The sequence below is a fragment of the Salvelinus namaycush genome, chromosome 30, assembly GCF_016432855.1.
Source record: "Salvelinus namaycush isolate Seneca chromosome 30, SaNama_1.0, whole genome shotgun sequence".
Lineage (NCBI taxonomy): Eukaryota > Metazoa > Chordata > Actinopteri > Salmoniformes > Salmonidae > Salvelinus > Salvelinus namaycush.
The window spans coordinates 17,278,988-17,301,014 of record NC_052336.1 but is presented as its reverse complement, the minus strand read 5'-3'; the positions used below and the strand labels follow the sequence as shown (position 1 = coordinate 17,301,014).

The following is a 22,027-nucleotide window of genomic DNA, read 5'->3' as shown; positions in this document are numbered from 1 at the left end:
AAATGCAGATTTTGGTAAAGTGGGGATTCAAAGTTTTTAATTTACAATAACAGAATACTGCAGTTATGAAAAAAACAATTTCAATTCTAAAATCACCTTAACTATGTTCACACAAGATGTAAACCTCAAAACAAAGAAACAAATTATTTTATTGGCATTTCTACTGTGAACAGCTTGTGGCAGGCAGCATTAGAAGCACAGAGGAGCTCTGCTGGGCCCTGCAGCGTGGATACCCAGTCAGCTGGTCCAGTAAGGTCTATGCCCTCTGCTCAGTCTGAGAAGCATTAGCAGGTATATATTGCCCCCAACCATCTCCGAAACCACTGAGGGCTCCCGCCCGTCAAGCAATCAGCATGCACGTGGCCTCGACAGACACGCACACCGTTCACATCGTGCAGAAATAAACAGGTTTCTAAATTAACATAAGGTTAAATACAGACAAAATGTTTTTAATGTGTGCCAGAGGTCACAAAATAACATCAAAATAATTTACATTGAACAAAATGATGAGCTCCTTAACATAGTCTACATGGTGGTCTAGTTGCCATTTCCTTGGTAATTGGAGGACTAACACGTATCAGTGAATCAGGAGGAAGTGAGGCTGAGCTCCTATAAAGCATAGGGGGTGGAGCAGCAGTAAGAGGAGTTTCCACAGTGATGTACACTGTGGCATTCTGGGAAAACAGCAGAAACCCTCCACGTCAGCAAATCAAAAATGACCATTTTATAGAATCAGAGAAGACAGAGGTCATTAAATGTTGAGTGTGAACTACGTATTGATTTGCCAAGGATAAAAAAAACTGCAGTTTGGATTAAAGAAGACAAAGAAACTGGAAGAAGACAAAGTGAGGTTGTTGTCGTAGATATTCTTGGCTTTATACTCAGTCTCTAAAGTGGGTGGGTGGGACGAGCATCGCTCTAGCCTGGTGAAATATCAGATGTGGAGAATTTGAACCAGGTACATGTTCACAGATGGGTCAGGTAGGCTCTATCGCTAGTCTACCTAACAGAGGGAGAGCGAGAAACCCAAGTGCAAGAGGGAGATGAGGAGAAATAAAGTGTTGCGGAGAAGGAGGAAACTGACAGACTTGTCTTTCCCTCTGGCTACACAGCTCTACTTTGATCGTGCACCCATGTCTGGAACATTTTCGTTAAATTGATTTGTCTGTATAGTATTTTTTTTATTGAATAGCTTTTGCACTTCCCTTTAAACTTCACAGTACAATAAACTATAGTGCACAATATGATTTCTGAGCCACTCTCTTTCCCCTAGAGCTCAGATGGGAGGACGAGAGATGGTGTGAGACGCACTGATCTGGTGACGTCGTCGAGTCAACGTGGGGCCCCACGCCAGACAGGGTCCCCTGGCCGGGCCAAGCTACACTGCGGCAGGCAGGCCAACCAGCTAACTGGGACGGGCCTCAGAAGGGCCTCAGTCCTGCCCCGGGTCCTTGACCGGGCCCCCATCCAGGTAGATCTTAAGGGCCTTCTCCTTACGAGGTGAGTAACTGACCCGGTGGCCAGTCTTCAGCAGGCGGCTGCTCTCCCTCTTCATCAGCTCATTGCGTTCATCTTCAGACTGTTCCATAGGCTCCTCTGTGCTGTCCCTGAAACCCCAGAGCACAAGCGGTGAGACTTTCTGGAGAATATACCTATATTAAACCAAATATCTGCAATTTTCCTGAACATCCCATTGTCATTTCACAACAGCTACTCATTTGAAATGGCAAAGGGCCCTGTTCCAGTATGGCAGAGTATGATGGGTTTACCTGTAGAAGACCACAGCACCATCATCACAGATGTACAGAGGCCACACATTCAGAGTGGACACTTTAGGGTTCCAGTCCAGATCCTGATGGATCTCCAATACCGAGATATCACAAGGAAATGTTCCGCGCCCCTGCAGGAGACAATCAGGACGCCAGTCAGTAAATTGGGAAACATTTCAGGAAATTAAGTGGAGTGAATCAACGCAAGGGTAAAAATAAATCCTAACAGCATCAAAAACAGTTCACCTACTTTGGCAAACTCCAGGTTTTCAAGAGGAACACCACTTATTTCACTGAGCTGGAGAGAGAGAATTGATGTCATAAATTACCTTTTAATATCCATTTAGCATGCCCTATAATTTACCTTGCAACATCTAATTATGCATCTCAAAGTCTAGGAGGCTGATGTTATATATACTGTGATGTGAAAAGTTACAGTGCATCTCACTACTCCCAAGTGGTGCATCAGACCCAGTGATGTTGCTGGGAGCGTGCACTTAGTGGGTAAGACCATCCCACAGTGCTGCCTTGCAATCCAGCGTGTCTGTGGCCTCAGACATGTGCACCAGTGTACAAGGCCTGGCACCACATTCAGGACGTGAATACACACACACCTTTTCCTTGAGTTCCTCCACACTGCTGCTCTCCAGAACCACTTCCCGGAAGGGCTCCAGCTTCATCTGGGCGGGGGTCCAGCGGCGGGTCAGCACAGCCAGCTGGGACATGGACTTCATCTTCTCCGGTCCTGGAAAGGGGCAGGAGAAGAGGGTTGGAGATGGCTGAGCGAGCACACACACCCACTGCCTCGGTCTGCCTCTCTTTCTCTCTCTCACAAGTGATACTCATTCAGATGAGACAATTCAGTTCTACAGGGCTTTTCCTTTTACAGAAGTAATTGTTAAAGCTTCCTCTAAAGCCATTTTTACGTGACCTAATATAGGCGTTTGATATAAAGCAGTAATATATTTTAGAGTAAGTTTGTCTCTTTTCAGGCTATGATGACCATGAGGCGATTTACAATTGTTCTGAAGAGAGTAGTCGAAACAATAGCAAACCAGTATTACCATCTAGAACCTCCAGAAAGACCTCCCAGTTACTGGAGATGTTGATGTCCTCCTCGTAGACGTGGTAGTCCAGAAACACTGTCCCTGGGTTCTTCCACGTCTTCTTCCTGAGACGGAACCTGACCCCACACACAATTGGGATTCAACAACACTTCTAGCAATAAGCATCAGCTGTGAGTCAGTGCTTTAAAAGGTCACTCACAGTACCCATCCATAGTAGAACAAAGGCACCCATAATACTTTGAAGTGAGAGGATCTGCAGCAGGTAGCCTAGCGGTTAAGAGCGTTTGGCCAGTATCCGAAAGGCCGCTGGTTTGAATCCCCGAGCGGACGAGGTGAAAAATCTGTCGATGTGCCTTTGAGCAAGGCACTTATCCAGAGCAACTAGGGTTAAGAGCGTCTTCTAAATGACTAAAGACTGACATTCTGATTGTATCACCACGAAGACACCTGTGGTACCTTTTACAGTCAACAAATGTTTTCAGAAGAAAATATGTAGGTAAAGGATTCAAGTGTATAATATTTGATGTATGGTTGCATGTGTGCCCATACATTCGTGTGCATTGGATTGTGTACATAGATCATTTTAGATATGCAGATTAGAGTTACTTGACTGTACATGTTTTTAAGTGTGTAAGGTGGAACCCACTTGTCGATGTTGAGGTCCAGCTTGCATTGGTCTTTCAGCTGAGGCATTAGCTCCTCTTTGGACTGTTTCACAGTCATGCCCTTAGCAAACACTGTGTCTACGAGGAACTTACAGGGCTGGGGAGGAGAGACACACACACACTTAAGCATGAAACACAATGACATATACAACTGTCACATAATACACCCTGGTGACAAATCCATCAGTGACACACCTACAGACTGCTTTTAAGTGAGGAAATTGCACAACACCGAATAACAATCACTTGTGTGTGTGAAGAAACATCAGCTCATCCCGGTCCTTACCTCTGCATCATTCACTAGTAGCTGGTACACTTTCACCCGATACTCGCCCTTCTTCAGTGCTCTGCCTAATCGAATGGTTATCTGTAAGAAGACCAAGAGGAGCGTCATGGATAAGATTGTTTGTAAAAAAAAAAAAAAAAAAACATCTTTTGAAAAAAGTCATGTTTTGAAAGGGGCAGATAGTGAGACGCTACGGACCTTGTTGTCGTCAGAGAAGGAGGAGAGGGTCTCGTTGAGCCGTACACTCTCAAACTCCTGGTTGTTGGCGTAGACGCGGAACACCTTGAACTGGGTAGAGGTGACTCCCACGAAAGGCTCCAGGTTCTGTTTGAACGCTGACAGAGTTATCCTCTTATCCACGTGGACCAGTACACCTGACAGGCAAACAGCACCAAAACATATGTTTCAATTAGTTGGAACAAACTAATCATATAACAGTATATTAAATACTACATGTGGATTTTGTTCTAACAGCATCTAAACCAGTGTTTCTTAACCCTCGAGGTGTTGCTCTATCAGATAACTGACATGAGTGCTTATCTTAAATTAACCCATTCACATTCATGTACTATATTTAGTACGATATCAAAAATGTGCCAGAAATTCTGTTTTGTGTAAATGCATGAAATTTGGTATCAACACAGTTAGCACAAGTGTCTAGACAGGCCATATTGACATTTTAGTATTGTTATTCTCTATCATACTTTAAAATGACTTCAGCATTTTGAAATACATTTAAGAATGAAATAGTTTAAAAGCATATAGTATTGTTATCTGACCTGTTCTAAGCCCAAATATATGATTAAACTTATTGCTGTTTGTGAACTACAGCCGTTTCTGTATCGTACTATATTTACAGCGTTCTCCCTCTCTCAGATCTTAAACACCTTCAAATCTTATTATACAGTATAAGCAAATCCAATGGAGAGTGAGGCCTGCTACAGCATTCTCCCCATTTCTCACAAGCACACGTGTACACACATACCACAGACATACACACATGCGGGTGTGCATGGATGTCTCATGGTGGGGTATGAAAAATTGGTAATCTTTGAGCACTTTCTGACGACTTCTAACATGGGAAAACATGTATGGAAGGTTTCGTTCAAATCAAAACGGTGCTGTAAAAAAGTGATTCAATTCATAGTATGAACGACCCACACTTATTCCACAGAAAAAGGTTAAAAAAAAAAAAATTCTACAGTTCCCACAAACTAAACATTCAATCAAAAAAAGTTAGGACAGACTAAACAAGATTAGAATCAAAGACCTGCATTTGTAAACAGATTTAGAAGACGTACATTTCTGGCCTCCTTCCCCAGAGCCGTCCTCCTGTGCATATGGTTCTGCTCTGAAGTAGAGGTAATAGGATTCCGCCTTGCTCTTCCCATTCTCATCATACTCGCTGTCTGTGCCACTGTCCTCCTCGGCTGTGTCCCACGTCTCCTTCTTGCCCTCATTGGCCTTGGAGCGGCGGCTGCTGGTGATGCTGTGTGAGTCCAGGCCATTGGCCAGCTGGATGGGGCCGCTGTCAGCGTTGCACAGCGTGTCACTGCTGTGGCTGGAGCTCAGGATGTCACTGTCCACTGAGCTCGTGCTGCGATCGTTGTTCACCTCAGAGTCCGAGCGCTCCTCCCCAGGGAACTGGGTTTCCGGGTCAGAGTAGGCCCCCCCGCCGCTGGCCACCCGGATCCGGTTCTCCAGCTCTCGGTTGTCGACTGCAACGACAGCGGATACGGAGGAGGAGTCTGGTTCCTGAGAGGGTGAGGGGGACTCGATGTGCTCGAAGTCGCTGGTGTCTGAGCTCTTCTGGCTGTCACTGGTGCTGGAGCCCTGCTGCTGCTGGAGGGACAGGTTCTTCAGCTTCTCTGTGCTCTCCTCCAGGATGGTCTCTACAGAATTCCTGTTGACCTTTGACCCCTCAGAGCACTCCTCAGGGTCGCCGTCCACTTTTTGGCAAATAGTTATGTTGGTGCCGGGGGATTGCACAGGGAGCGAGACAAACAGGCGGATTGTGTTCCCATGGCGATCCAGCAGTTTCCACAAGAGGGAATCAGTGAAAGTGACCTGGTGATCTGGGGATTCAGAGCTTTCCACAAAAACCTAAGAGAAACCAGATAATGGACAAATTAGGTTTGTGTTACATCTGCGATCAAAGCCCTGCTGAAAATGTTGTGTATCTGTAAACATAATTTAACACAGCAGACACAAGCTGGAAAGGACAAAAATAAAGTAGAGTGTGACCTTGTTGCTCCTGAAGAAACCCTCTGCTTTCAGTGTCTTGTTGGGCACGTAGAGAAGCCGAAGGTCATTATAGCAGCGCTCCAGGACGACACGCATGGTTTCAGCTGAGAGCTCTGTGGCCTTTCAACAAACAATACACACACAGTGGAGATACTTCACCACAGATCCCAAAACAAATACTGGCAGATTTTATGGTCTTACAAGTGTGGACTGTATCAGGTTGGATTAGACTGTATTAGATAGAAAGGAAGAATTAAAGAAGAGTGTCTGAACTTACCTGTGCAATGAGCTGCTTGAACTCAGTGATTGACTGGTTTAGGTAGGCCCTGATGCTGACGGGAGGGGCAACAGTGTCAGTCTTCAGATCCACCACGTGAACCTTCACCATCACCTCTACAGAGACACACCAACCAGTCACACACAACTAATTTCCGAAAAGGCTAAAAGAGTTGCTAGTTTTAGTATTATATTTAAATTATTGAATGTGTTTTACTGACCTCCGGGTTTGTATGGCTGGAAGACTTGCTCTGGTCTGCGGGTCTCCAGCAGCAGGTCAAACATGTAGGAGGACTTGACCCCGCCCAGCAGCAGCCCCATGGGGGTGTCCTCCTCGCCCTCGTACGAGCGCTCCAGGTACTCATGGAACTCATCGTACTTGACCAGGCGACAGCAGTCCAGCGGGACCACCCCATCCAGTTCCATGAGCTATGGGGCAGAATGATTGGCCAAAGACACACACAAACACATCCAATTGCTAATAGACACATAAGGTAATGTTTTGAAGCTTCTCTTGGCCATTGTAACCCCCCTTTTATTCTTAGAACTATGTTTATCCTAGGACCACTCTCTATTCTGACACCGACCGCTGGCTGGTATGAACTGCAGCTGCTGAGTGAGATTAGCTTTCAATGCTTTCCTCCCCGTTTAGCTTCCACTCTGACGTACCTTGTAGGCCATCTCTGTTGCCTCTCTGAGCGTCTTGTCCTTGTGCACTTCCAGCTTGTTCTCCATTATAGCCATCATCTTCACCGGATGCATGCAGAACAGCTTGATCTGACAAGAGAAATACAGAGCAATTAACAACAATACAACCCCTGTGAAAAACAACAGAACAACATTCAGTCAAATGACCGACACCGTTGACCATGGGAAAGTCCACAGGAGGAGGATGTACCTTGCAGGTATTACGCTCGATCTCCCTCTGTCTTTTCTCCTGCTCCTCAGACTCCTTCTCCCTCTGGACCAGATGCTTTATGTGCTCAGGGAAGTCATCACAATCCAGATACTCTGCAGTGGTAACAACACGGCCCATCAGTCAAGAGATCACCATAACTAACTGGGGGTCCAAGTCATTGAGAGAGACTAGGAAAGTAAAACCTACTAGGATTGTTATACCCACATATTCAACTTTATACAGATGAACAGTCATTTTAGACATTTAAAAGCAAACTTGATTATGGAACTAGACTTGGTTCAATATGTTTCCCTTACTTGCATTCCTTGAGGGGTCTTTCAACCTATAAATCAGCATATACGCATTCGTAGAGCTGTTGGAACAGAAAAACATCTTATTAAATGCAAATGGAGAAAAGGAAAATGAGTAGCCAAATCTTAGAGAGTTCCATCTTCCTTTCCAAACACATGAAAGAACAGTGCATTACGTAAAAGCTCAGTTATCAACAGGGCTTTGTCCTAGCCTGAATAACCACCCTCTTGTTGTTCTCCCAGGGAGACTTCAATAAAATGTAGGGCTCTGAGTAAACAAGCCCCAGTTCATCCCCATTAAAGCTTCCTCTGGTATTGAACGTTGCGGTGTGTGGAGTGGGAAGTGAACAGATGCTGGTAATGTTCTGGCCATGTAGGCATGCATTAGTAGGTACATACAATGAGATTGTGAGATGGGAGAGCCAGGCATGGGAGTGAGATGTGTTCAGGGACATATTGATTTCAGATCAATCCAGAGATTGACAGAGACAGGAGCTCCACTGACCTGGCAAAGGCACTGGAGTAATAGCCTCTGCTCCCCGAGGACCCTCCATATGTTTTCCTGATGTCTTCCTGGGTGATCTATATAAGGACACACACACACACACATCAACACACTGGACCACCACCGTTGTGTTTCTGACAACTGTCAGTTACAATGACAGGAGTTATGTTGATGCAACCTGTGTTGAGTTGTTTTGTCTAGTATTACATGCATAGTAAACATAAGTTATTGTAAGACTGATAACCTTGCTGACGTGCTGGTCGTTGAAACTGTACCACTGGCCATCGCTGAAGGACTTAATGCAGGCATAATAGTGGCCACCTGCAGCGCTGCCCGAATGTACCATGACCGAGAACAGCTCAAAGGTCAATGAACTCTGTAGACGAGACAGGGGCAGGAGAGACAATTGGCTAACAATTAAATCTAATGACAGCAGATTGCACTACATGCAAACAGACCAGGATGGGCTATAAGACACAGGGAGTACGGGTGCTAGAGTGTAAGGACGGTTTGTGTGGTATTACATACAGTGTTGAGGCTGGGTACCTTTGGCTTCAGGGCCCTCTCAGTACTGCTGGCACTGTCCAGGCAGATGCCCTCATCCACACCGTCGTCCGCCGAGAAGTCGTTGCTCATCTGGTCGCTGTGGCAACTGCCTTCATTCTCTGCCCCGCTGTCAGTGCAGCTCTCCGTTTGAGGAGATTTCTATGAGAGCAGGCATTGATCAAAAACAAAGAGCAGGATGGAAAGAGAGAGAAAGCAGACAGAGTTCAGGTATCAGTAACACTCATGAATTAATAATGACTTCATGGAAATTACTAATACATGAAACATAATCGAAAATCTAATTTGAGTGGACCTGAAGGCCTGGCACTATTCCACCCCGGGCCTGATATCATTATTCTATCTAGAGTATAAAACACATAGGAGGCCACACTGGGCTGGTGTGTCTCACCTCGTCCTCCACGTCGATGAAAGGACCCATGTCCAGCTCCTCAGGGAAGGACATGCGGTCGTTGAGTTTGATGCGGTGCATAGTGGTGTAGTCAAAGTCAAAACGCTTCAGCTGCAGAGTCAGCAGGTAGGGAAAGTGCAGAAATCTCAGCCCCTGTGGAGGGAGGGCAAAGGGCATGGGTCAGAACACAAATTGCCTGGGCAGACCAGTGACCACCTTCACTCAATACCCCCCCCCCATCAGTTCTCCCATGACCCAAAGGGAAGTGTGGTCTTAACATCAACAAGATCCCTAGTCTGTATACTCACCTTACGGGCATCACATTTTTTCTTGCAGCGCTCACAGAAGTACTGGTTGGCCCCGTCCAGAGTCTCTGGCTGGACGAAGGCCTGCAGAGCCTCCTCCTGTTTCAGTGAGTCACAAAGGCACTGTATCAGTTACAACTCTGACCACATCTACGTCACATTACACTGTCTTACTATTAACAGTCTTAGGAAAATGCAGGAGCATACAGCAGGGTCTGGACTTCAGTGTCTGCGCGGTGAATACATAAATGACCATCATAGCTTTGATCTCTTCACACACTTGGATTAATACTGCTATAGTCATGAAGAAGGGCAGAGACATAAGAGATGGAGGCAGAGAGACACGCACCACGCTGCCATAAGCCTGGCTGGCCCCAAATGGTCTGATGACCAGTGGGATGTCCAGGTAGGTGTCAATCCTCCAGCTCTCATAGCCACACTCCAGACAGCGCACATAGTCCTTCAGCTTCCCCTGGTACAGCTGGTTAATCAGGTCAGCCTGAGGGGGAACACAACACGAGGGAGTCAGGCCCAAGCAGTCACAACACTCACACACATGTATCTCTCAGAATTCTGAAATACGCTCTTCACTGCTCACACTGAACCTACTACTCACACAACTCTATGCCAGCTTAATAATAATGTAAACTCCCTAAACTCTAACACTCCCCAAAGACAATGACTCGGCTCCTCTCAAAGAGTCAACACATTTCACTTAATATGTGATTGCAACAGCAGGCTCATTAACTGGGTAAGACCCTATTTAACAGGTAGAGACCAATTGGTCCAAGTGTTGGATGTTAATGGAAAACTGTCTAATGCAAAAGGAGATTAGCTGTGGAGTCCCGCAGGGGAGTGTCCTTGGTCCACTGCTCTTCCTACTGTACATTAATAATATGAAAATCAGCCTGCTCTTGTAAATAGTTTTTGTATGCGGATGACTCTGCTCAATTGGTGTCCCAAAAGAACAAAGCCTCAGTAGAAGAGATCCTTAGAGCAGAGTTATCCAATATTTCCAAATGGCTTATTTGGTTCCAGAGTAACGCTTGCAAGGTCCCCTGGTTTCAGTGTCAAAGTGGGCAACTCAGAGGTTAGACCAAAAACACCACCTTGGGTGTTAATTTGATAGGTACCTGACCTGTGAGATTATGTTTAACAAAAATAAACCCCAAAATATAATTCCTAGCTCAGACCTCTAAATGGCTTGATATTGACACCCTGAAGAGTTTGGCAGGTAAGCTAGTTCAGTGTCACTGATTATGTGTGCTCATCATGGTTCACCAGCAGCCACAAACATCTAAACAATTTAGGATTTAAAAACTTTTGATAAAACAAGCTTGAAAGAATTGTATTTTAACTCCCCCGGCCCTCGAACTTATCTGGAGGTCCAGCGTTTTAAGCAGCTAGGGTGGCTATCTGTGTAAAAATAAATGTTATTAATTGAACTGATCTGGTAAGGTCCACAGGATTATCACTGACTCAGCCCTCACATACCTATCCAATTATGTTTATTTAGAGATGTCCACCAGTATAATACCTGCGCCAGAGACTTTCACCATTTTAAATATAAGAGTATATCTGGTAAGAACCCTTTTTTATATTCCAGTGCTGTTGAGTAAAACAAACTACCATAGCAACTTAAAGCCATACCAACAATAACCTCATTTAAATAGAATGTAAAAAGCTAGCTAACAATTGAAAAGTAGCAAACATTTTCATGTCTGTATATATCTGGAATATGTAACTAATCTACCCTGAGTGTGCAAAACATTAAGAACATCTTTCCCTGACCAGGTGAAAGCTGATCCCTTATTGACGTCACTTGTTAAATCCATTCGAATCAGTGTAGATTAGGAGGAGACAGGTAAGGGGGATTTTTATGCATTGAGACATGGATTGTGTGTGACATTCAGAGGGTAAATAGGCAAGACAAACGTAAGTGCCTTTGAATGGGGTATGATAGTAGGTGCCAGGCGCACCGATTTGTGGCAAGAACTGCAAATCAGTTTTTCCACACTCAACAGTTTCTCATGTGTAATAAGAATGGTCCACCACCCAAAGGACATCAAGCCAACTTCACAACTGTGGGAAGCATTGGAGTCAACATGGGCCAGCATCCCTGTGGAACGATTTTGACACCTTAGAAACCAAGCCCCGACAAGTTGAGGCTGTTCTGAGGGTAAAAGGGTGTGCAACTCAATATTAGGAAGGCATTCTTAATGTTTTGTACACTCCGTGTTTGTCAACAACCCAAAGAAATAGGGACCACAGCAGAAATAAATCTGACTTTATTGTGCAATCCCGTTCACATTTTTTGTATGCATGTAATGTGTACATGTAATTTTTTAAATGACAAATAAAAACAAACAGTTTAAGAAAACAATAATAGAAGTTCAAATAAGTACCGTAAGTGGAGAAAACTGCTGCTGGGGACACAAATATAGCAAAAATCAAAATGGGACTTTGATTAACCACTGATAATGCAGAGCATTCTTTACAAATACAGCTAAATGCAGGAGCACACATGTAGGAGCCTAGTGCTTCTATCCACAGTGAATTAAGTGTTTACGGTTCATACCAAACTCCTGAGATCAGAAAACGCTAACCCTCAGCCTTACTGGCTCTTTCTCACCTTCCCACAGAAGGCCCTTTGTTCTGGGCCTGGGGGAGGCCCCTCATTGGCTCCCTGGATTAGTGTTTTCAGACAAGTAGCAGGGTTCACTTTTCTTTCATACCTGCTCTGTCTGCTTCCATTTCTGCTCCAAGGCATCAAACATGACCCTACACAGCTCCTGGACGTCATGCTGCTGCCAGGCTGAAAACACAGATACACAGACACAACAGAAGAGACATAGATAACACACACAGACCAGTTAAGACAGTGAACTGTGTGACAAAACAAACAAAGTACCCCTTCCCCCACACTCTTCCAGTTCCTTTATCAAAACATCAGAAGCGGTTGAGCCTAGGCTCCTCCTGGTTACGGGGAGGCTGCCTAGATGTAGCAGTGTGACAGCCCACCTTCGCTGCTGTCCCAGCCAAAGCTGCGGGTCACGTCGGTGGTCTCGATGGCCCTCTTCTTACTGGTCTGCAGCAGCAAAAACAGCCTCTGTAGCTGGTAAGGGATGCTGGTAACCGGGTCTTCTTCCGACTCCTCAAACTCCCAGCTGGAGGGAACAGTGGACAAGTAGAAAATAGTTTTAGGACAAAGCTCTTCATTAAATACCGTTGTTTAGAACAATACAAAACAGCTTCACGAGAACAGGTACTTACTTGTACAGTGCATTTCTGAACTCCGGGGTCATAAACAGTGTTTGTAGAAGGCTGTTCAAATAGCAGGTCATGGCCTGGTTAACCAAACCCACATATCCTGCAGAGGGGGAGAAAGACATGAAATCAAAAGTAATTTGTCACATGCGCCGAATACAACAGGTGTAGACCTTACAGTGAAATGCTTACTTACAAGCCTTTAACAAACAATGCAGTTAAGAAAAAAGAAGTGTTAAGTAAAAAATCAAAGTAACAAATAATTAAAGAGCAGCAGTAAAATAACAATAGCGAAGCTATATACAGGGGGTACCGGTACAGAGTCAATGTGCGGGGGAAACGGTTAGTCGAGGTAATATGAACATGTAGGTAAAGTTAAAGTAACTACGCATAGATAATAAACCGAGAGTAGCAACAGCGTAAGGGGGGGGGGGGGGGGGGGCAATGCAAATAGTCCGGGTAGCCATTTGATTAGCTGTTCAGGAGTCTTATGGCTTGGGGGTAGAAGCTGTTAAGTAGTCTTTTGAAAATAGACTTGGCACACCGGTACCGCTTGCCGTGTGGTAGCAGAGAGAACAGTCTATGACTAGGGTGGCTGGAGTCTTTGACAATTTTTAGGGCCTTCCTCTGACACAGCCTGGTATAGAGGTCGTGGATGGGAGGAAGCTTGGCCCCAGTGCTTTACTGGGATGTACGCACTACTCTAGTGCCTTGCAGTTGGAGGCCGAGCAGTTGCCATACCAGGCAGTGATGCAACCAGTCAGGATGCTCTCGATGGTGCAGCTGTAGAACCTTTTGAGGATCTGAGGACCCACGCCAAATCTTTTCAGTCTCCTGAGGGGGAATAGGCTTTGTCGTGCCCTCTTCACAAGTGTCTTGGTGTGTTTGGACCATGATAATTTGTTGGTGATGTGGACGCCAAGGAACTTGAAGCTCTCAACCAGCTCCACTACAGCCCCATTGATGAGAATGGGGGCGTGCTCGGTCCTCCTTGTCCTGTAGTCCTCAATCATCTCCTTTGTCTTGATCACGTTGAGGGAGAGGTTGTCCTGGCACAACACGGCCAGGTCTGGCCTCCTCCCTATAGGCCGTCTCATCTGTCGGTGATCAGGCCTATCACTGTTGTGTCGTCGGCAAATTTGATGGTGTTGGAGTCGTGCTTGACCGTGCAGTCATGAGTGAACAAGAGTACAGGAGGGGACCCCATGTTGAGGATCAGCGTGGTGGATATTTTGTTACCTACCCTTACCACCTGGGGGCGGCCTGTCAGGAAGTCCAGGATCCAGTTGCAGAGGGAGGTGTTTAGTCCCAGGGTCCTTAGCTTAGTGATGAGCTTTGAGGGCACTATGGTGTTGAACGCTGAGCTGTAGTCAATGAACAGCATTCTCACATAGGTGTTCCTTTTGTCCAGGTGGGAAAGAGCAGTGTGGAGTGCAATAGAGATTGCATCATCTGTGGATCTGTTGGGGCGGTACGCAAATTGAAGTGGGCCTAGGGTTTCTGGGATAATGGTGTTGATGTGAGCCATGACCAGCCTCCAAAGAACTTCATGGCTACAGATGTGAGCGCTACGGGTCGGTAGTCATTTAGGCAGGTTACCTTAGTGTTCTTGGGCACAGGGACTATGGTGGTTTGCTTGAAACATGTTGGTATTACAGACTCAGTCAGGGACAGGTTGAAAATGTCAGTTAAGACACTTGCCAGTTGGTCAGCGCATGCTCAGAGTACATGTGCTGTTAATCCGTCTGGCCCTGCGGCCTTGTGAATGTTGACCTGTTTGAAGGTCTTACATCAGCTACGGACAGCATGATTACAGTCATCCGGAACAGCTGATGCTCTCATGCATGTTTCAGTGTTACTTGCCTCGAAGCGAGCATAGAAGTAATTTAGCTCGTCTGGTAGGCTTGTGTCACTGGGCAGCTTGCGGCTGTGCTTCCATTTGTAGTCTGTAATAGCTTGCAAGCCCTGCCACAGCCGACGAGTGTCGGAGCCGGTGTAGTACGATTCAATCCTAGTCCTGTTTTGACGCTTTGCCTGTTTGATGGTTCATCGATGGGCATAGCGGGAGCTTCCGGGTTATAGTCTCACTCCTTGAAAGCAGCAGCTCTACCCTTAAGCTCAGTGCAGATGCAGCCTGTAATCCAGGGCTTCTGGTTGGGGTATGTACGTAGTCACTGTGTGGATGACATCAATGCACTTATTGATGAAGCCAGTTGATGAAGCCAGCCAGACGTGGTGTACTCCTCAATGCCAGCGGAAGAATACCAGAACATATTCCAGTCTGTGCTAGCAAAACAGTCCTGTAGCTTAGCATCTGCTTCATGAAGTGAGCTGTCAGGGGGGTTACGTAACAGGAAGTGAGGTCAAGTCTATGCTGTTGACAGAAAGGGTGTACCTGTGTCAGACTTGTTGAGGATGGAGGAGTAGGAGTAGCTGGGGCTGCTGTAGTCGCTGCTGCAGCCCACCGTGCCGTCTCTGGGCAGGGGGCCGATGAAGCGCTCCTGGGAGCTGTCATCCAGACCACTGCTGCTCGCTGTCCCCGACTCATCCTACACAAAGGAGAATTAAGCTTCAGCTCATAGCTACCACTAGTCTACCAAGAATGAACTGCATGTCAATCCCTCCTCCAGGGGAATGCTCTAGGCATGCTGGTATTCATATTAACCATTAACTCTCATCTTCCCACTCACTCACCGATGCAATCTGAGGCTGTTCTCCGTCCTTGTCTGTGAGTTGGAGGAAGTTCCTCTTCCCGGGCTCGAACCCGGACTCAGTGAGGGACATCTCACTGCTGGGGTCCAGCGACCCCTGGGGGAGAACAGAAAAAGAGAAAAAACACCCTTCAGTTTGGACAGGCAGGTCTGAACATGAGAAAATAATTGCAGACGCAAACAAAATAAAACTAGGATTTGAGATTGAAAAAGTTCAGTAGTTCCCCACAATACAACCGAATCAACCTGTCAATCAGAGGTTCCCATTGAATTCATAAGGAGAATCCTCCCCATGATCATTCAAAAGATGAGCTTTTAGGACCAGTTTGTGGAGCATGCTATGAACCGCAGTGTTTTGTCATGTGATGTTGGCTGTAGAAAAGGGGGGGGGGGGGTAGCCAGCAGTGGAAAGAGCTTAATCCACTGACCTACTCTTGTGAGAACTCCAGCCTCAGATTACTTCAGGGACAGGAAAGAAAGAGACTGGCGTACATTATGCTATTTACACACTATGGGGAGGATCCAAACGGCACTATTTCAAACCGTTGGTCAGTGAGTGCGGCTCAGTTGAACAGCTGACGTACAGTAGACAGTATAGCCATGTGTGGAGGAGGAGCAAACAACGGACGTTTTGGTTGGAGTTTGGGACCTGGGAAAGGTCCCTGGGACCTGGGATCATAAGGTTGTCTTAGGACACAGACTCACCATGTCCCCTGTCTTGCGCCATGCCAGGTCAAAGGTGCCGTTCACATAGCCCGCCTTGTGGGCCACATCCTCGAAGAGTTTGGGGAGGGTGGTGGAGGCTGGCAAGTTGAGGGTGAGCCTCTCGTTGACCGTCTTAGCATTGGTAGTGTCCTGGACTATGCACAGCACTCTGGGCTCCTCCGCCGCATTCTCTATCTGTAGGATACATACAAACACCTTGAGTGCAGAGCACACACACCTTCATTCAGTGTTCTACTTCATGACAAAATATTAAAACGTTATCAGCAGGTTATTTGCATGCATTCAGGGAGCCGAGAGATTTGACTGCAGTCAGTGGGTAGGGCATTCTCATACTCGCACGTGAATGTCATAACAGGCGAACGAACACCAGACAAGAAACTAGAGCAGGCGGGTGGTACAATGCAGGATTTCTATTATATGACCTACAGTGTGGACCTTACGTTGCATTACGTTCTTGGAAGATGCAGATTAAAATAGTTGCCCAAACCTAGAGAGGGAGGCACATTACAGAGACTGGAACAGAGCCATGCTTCCAAACTATCATACAGTGCCAAAAATTCCTCCATAAGGAATGTCTCATCAGTAAGGAAACTGAAAATATCTGGTTAATCTGGTTAAGTAACTCAAGGGACGGGATGACAGTACATTATTAAATTGACCAAAAACCATAACATGCAATGATAGATCAAGATTTGAGCCTCATGCATACATTGAATCTATAGGGCTAGTCTGGTTTACCATCTGCATGTCTAGTGAGAGCCTCACACCATCGCAACCTCATTGTTTCTATTCAGTCTGGCTTTGTCCATGTTATTTATGAAATGGGCTAGTTATTCAGCAAATCTAGTGAAGCCAACATTCGTTATGATTACAATGTCCACTACAGTGTATAAGACTATTTTCCCCAAAGCAGGCCTTCCAGGAATGACACAAAAGAAACCTGTCCAAGACATAGTGGTGTTTGCGTGACTAAGTGTGCCCAAAACAACTGTTCCAGTGAGGCTCACGCAATAACACAAGCTTAAAAGGTCTATCAGCACCATTACATGGCCAGTGCTTATTGTGACCTTTATTTAATTGTCCACAATTATAGTCCATGAATGTGGTGTGTTAGCATTTGTCAAATGTTTCCCTAATCGAAGAACCTTTTGTATTTTCCTAAAGAATTCAAATGAGTCATCCCCCAAACAAAAATTTCTATGTTCTGTGTATTTAACCTACATGTGTGTCATGTTGGGCTGGTGTTACCGCCATTTGGGTTAACAAAACTGGCCCTCACTCAATCAGCCCTCTATTCTAAAAGTTACTATTTTGTTAAGGTTGAGGCACAGTGACCAGCTGGTGGTAGGTTGGCAAAACATTCAGGACAGCAATAACCTGATGCTCCATGCAGTCATCAGCAAACCCCACACAGTAAGCTGCACACAGCCACAGACTATCCACTCCGCTAGGAGGAACTACCTGAGAAAACCTCTTCTTCATCTCAACGAAAATACTCTGCCTGCAACTCCAAAACATACCCTAATGACACATGGGAAGGAGGGGTGAAAAACACAAAGATTAAAACAGTGCAAACAGCTGTTACCAAGAAGGGAAACAGTTATGCAACATGCTAGAGTTTCTCTATGTATCCACAAGCACAACGGCTCAGACGAACTAACTGGGAATGGCACGCTTTCAATTAACTTCTAAACACCACAAGTAATACTGTAGGTATTATTAAAATCAAACAGACAGTTACTTGTTCTATGTAAAGCTGGTGATCTTGGCAAACTATGTCCCGGCCGATGCTACAAACAAGCCGCAGATGTCAACACATGAGTGAATCATCAGATTAGGGGTATTTTTATCACAGATAATGTCGCAAGGTGCTGACATGCAGCCGTAGGTGCTATAGAGCACAGACAATCGCACTACACAGAACAGATACGAGAATCTAGGCTAAATGACAAACAGGGGAATTATTACTTAACTAAAACCAGAGTTATTAGTCTGGATTTCTGTTAAGTCATTATTGATCTAGTCAGGTGACACCGAAAAACATTTTCCTTCCAATAGGGCAAATAACAGCAAGCGAACACCCAGCATCAGTAGGCCTACAGCAAAACTAACTCTATTGATGAGCCTTCAGAGGGTGAGAACAACCTGGTCTATAGTCGCTGGCTGGCAGAAAACCCTGAATTTCAGCAGAACTTCAGCTGGTAATTTCCAGTCTCATTTTCATGTCACTCCAGTCTGTAAGATCACATTTTTTCTTCAATCAAGAAGACAGTCTGGGAGGGGAAAAACGTGTCTCTTTACTTCCTGGTTTCACAGTAGCACCTGAGGTCTAATGACTCTTCCTGAAACAGATACTGAAACTTTTCTATGCATGTTGTTTCTCGGGAACTGTGAACATTGCATAAAGGGAAAGCAAGAGTGGGCTTGTTAACCTGCTTGGGGATTTGGTTTTCAAAAGAACATTTAGGACTAACATGAGTTGCCATGGGAATTGCATTGCATTAACATGCATTTGCACATCTGACAAACTGTAGACAATTTCCTGGAAAGAAGATAAAATGTCCCTAGTATAGTTATGAAAGGTCTGAAACTAACATTTTTATAAAATCTCAAACACGTAAATACAATAGCCCTTACACAGTATTAGTGTCCTGTTACCTCCTAGGAAAGTCTGCTCACGCAACAGGCAAGGGCAAATGCCACCACCAGCACAGAGGACATTATACGAGTGTTTGAAGCTACCCTACACAACTTAGAGAACTACATATTTGACTTGCAGACCTTGTTTTACTTGAGACAACAGGAACAATTTTATAACAATACAACAGCAGGTGTGCCTATGCTCAATGCCAGATTGAGGACTAAGTCTAACCTCAGAGGCCGAAAACACTCTCCACCCCGCTGACTCATCCCACTGCACACGACTTCTGTCAAGCGCTTTAACAGCAGCTAGCAGGTGGCTCTACAAAGTTTAAACCAACCAGTTCCCTCTGGACGACTCAACAGTAGGCAGGAGTGGATATGTTGTGAAGCTACTGCTTCAAATAATGACTATTGCCTTCATTGGTTGGACAATAACAAGATCTTTAAACTGAGTTTTGTTGCTGTCAAAAAAGCTCTGTTTCAAGTCGCCTAACCTGTTCCATTTCAAATTGAGACGAAAATGAAAGAATCGTTCTCTTGCTTGGTTAATGGATAACAAAGACGATTCTCCATTATTTTACACAAGACATCCACTGAAATATGAGGCCTAGCCATGCTCAAATGCAGAGTGACAGGGGCCCAGGCAGCGATGTGTGTAGGGTTGGAGATTGTCATCAGAGTTTGGCCGTGGAGAGCAGTGAGCCCTGCATAGAGCTGAAATAATGGTTTCAGCTGCGTGATTAGGGGGATGGAGAGAGAACTGATCAAGGCTTCGCTGAGCACAGCAGCACAACGGCTTGGGCCTTCAGCACTGGGAACACTTGATTATTGAGAGAGGCTGTCCAGAGCAGATTAAAACTAGTCAATTCCATTTTAAGGAGAAGTATTATCCTACTGAGGCCAACATTCCAGTCTCAGCCCTAATACCACCCTAAACAGAGGCTCAGCACTCCTTGACTTTATCCTTGATCTGCCATTATATTCTTTCTTAGCTAGATACACATTTCTAAATTAATATATGATTTAAATTGTCATTCTAGTACCATTTACAAAAGCTTGGAAAGCGATTAACACAATATGTCAAAAGACAATGTAATTATTTCTGATCGCAATGAAAGCAGGCAGTTCACTGTCTACAGCCCTTGGCACTATACTTCAGCAAACTCAGGCAAGACTGTGGCCGGATTAGCTACAATAAATCTTCGTGTGGCAATTGTGGACACAAAAACAACCCTATGAAATGTTAATAAGAGGTACTGACCGTGTCATAAAAACGTTTAGATTGTTAACAGTTAGCCCTAATTATATTAAGCGAATGAGGGTATTGGACCATTACTTGCTAGCTAGTTAAATTCTACTGAGCATCTAACATTATCACAGCTAACTAATAGCACATTTTGTGTACACGATATATCAAATAGTTAACGTTAGCTATGAAACTAAAATGTCATGCGAGACTGATGTTTAGAAAAATAGATAGCCAGCTGGCTAGCTAACGTAACCTGCAACAAGGACTTTCTTGTTTACCCGATCTGTAACTAGCTTGTCATCGACAACGACACCGTCCAGCTGGCTAGTTTGCCTTTGCTTTGACAAGCTAGCCAACTACAATTTAACGTTAGCATCAGCTCAAAGCCATGTCTAACGACATTATTAGCAAGCTAGCAAACAAACAAAGAAAACTAGCAATTATTACTCTACAATTGTTTTATTTTCCATGTAGCTAGCTGGCTACCTCTTGTCCACCATAGCTTCCTAGTTAAACGTTAATACGCCGTTTTGAGCGAAACAGTCGGGCTTAAAGCTACAGTAGCTAGCTACGGTTAGCATGCTAGCAATCTTTTCTAACTAGCTAGATGAAAGCTAACGTTAGTTAGCCAACTCTGTCATTGCGGTTTTACGCGTCAATAGATAATGCCACCAACTACTTTTCTGTCCTAACTAAAAAGTTGTTTGTATCATTTACTGTCACAGGGATGATTGCCAAGGGCCCGTTGTTGCCAGAACCCGTTCTGGAACTGGCTATCGTAATCTCACCTCTTTGAGTACGAGCTGATTCTCTTCGCTGGGCACCATTTCCATTTGTGCGACAATTTATACAGGCATCTACCCGAGCTCGATGTCAACGGGAAAACTTTACGACGGTGAACATAATGTGTTTTTTCAACCCGAGGGTCTGTACAACTAAACTGAAACTAATAAAAACTTGTATGAAAATGATATTGGATAGTTTCTGTTACACCACCTAAGCACAAACACACAGCTATCAATGGGGAGGAAATGGACAGCCTTCAGTTTCGCGAGATTTCAGAGAAGGTATCATCGTCACATCCTTAAACATCTCTGATGTCACTGATAATCTAAGTACGTAGATCAAGTCTGTAGAGCGTGTTTACAATTATAATATTGACAAAGTTCCAGTGAAACGCTGTGCTTTTCATCCGCAGGTTTTCTTGTCATGGTCTTTAATTTATAATCATCATTTTTCTCCACACAGATATTATATATGGAATAATCGGGATATATTGTATAAACATACTTATTTGTTTTTAGAATATTGGTTCCGAAATAATATCCTATTGGTGAGCCAACTTGTAAATGCAGAGGGTTTTTTACTTAGTTATAAGGAATTTTTATCATTTTACAAGATCCCTGTAACACCTAAAGATTTTGCAATGTTTTAGATGCCATTCCCTCAGGTGTTGCTTTATTATTCAGGTACGTGTCAAGGCCTGACCCTCAGAACCTACCTTCCATTAACCCTGTTGACTCATCAGTAGGAAAAATATATTTCTCTTTTGGTCCATTCAACAACCGAGCGATACGAACCTTGTTTCAGCAGGATGTTGTATCTATCTATACCTTATAGAACGGTTTGGAACGGTATAATTGATCATATCTGTTGGGAAAAAGTGTGGATGTTGCCACACACATAACTACTTGTTAACTAAATTAAGGAAGTTTCCTTTAAATTATTCATAAATATTATCCTGCCAACCACTATATGAAGAAGTTTAAGAAAAACATAAACTTAAATCGTACCTTTTGTAATGACCACCCAGAAACGGTGTTGCATCTTTTTTGGCATTGTATTTATGTAAGGAAACTGGCAAAACATCAGTAGATTATAATGAAGATTTTACACTATTGTGGAGAGATGTACTGCTTGGATTCTTTACCTATGATAGAAATAAGTTGAAACAATTTTATGTAATTCATTTCATTATTCTTTTGGCCAAATTTCATATTCACAAATGTACATTTACAAACAAAACACTACATTTTCTTACCTTACAATTTTTTTAAACTATATTTTAAGACAATTAAATACTCTACTAACAAAAAAGCTGTTAGAATTATAAGTGTATGTATGCCCCTTAAGGTCCTTGTGTAATGTGA

General features: G+C 44.4%; 1 protein-coding gene across 4 annotated transcripts; it reads right to left on the bottom strand.

Moving 5' to 3' along the window:
* Positions 1 to 15: 15 nt before the first annotated feature.
* LOC120024687 (ubiquitin carboxyl-terminal hydrolase 47-like) lies at positions 16 to 20,911 on the bottom strand. 4 transcript variants are annotated; one of them, XM_038968925.1, is made up of 28 exons: positions 20,666 to 20,911; positions 15,965 to 16,159; positions 15,243 to 15,356; positions 14,944 to 15,097; positions 12,555 to 12,651; positions 12,303 to 12,448; positions 12,017 to 12,096; positions 9,631 to 9,780; positions 9,285 to 9,380; positions 8,977 to 9,129; positions 8,550 to 8,726; positions 8,266 to 8,397; positions 8,022 to 8,098; positions 7,523 to 7,578; positions 7,206 to 7,318; positions 6,977 to 7,084; positions 6,529 to 6,736; positions 6,309 to 6,424; positions 6,032 to 6,151; positions 5,089 to 5,890; positions 3,986 to 4,161; positions 3,788 to 3,868; positions 3,483 to 3,598; positions 2,834 to 2,952; positions 2,384 to 2,514; positions 2,020 to 2,067; positions 1,770 to 1,900; positions 16 to 1,607 (listed from the first exon to the last, which is right to left on the bottom strand). In XM_038968925.1, the coding sequence occupies exons 1-28, from the start codon at positions 20,708 to 20,710 to the stop codon at positions 1,433 to 1,435; spliced, it is 4,116 nt and encodes a 1,371-aa protein (XP_038824853.1). In that variant the 5' UTR covers positions 20,711 to 20,911; the 3' UTR covers positions 16 to 1,432. The 4 variants fall into 4 exon arrangements, with proteins under 4 accessions (XP_038824853.1, XP_038824856.1, XP_038824855.1 ...); XM_038968927.1 differs by having other exon boundaries at positions 1,433 to 1,607; positions 8,568 to 8,726; positions 20,666 to 20,710; XM_038968928.1 differs by lacking the exon at positions 2,020 to 2,067.
* Positions 20,912 to 22,027: the final 1,116 nt, after the last annotated feature.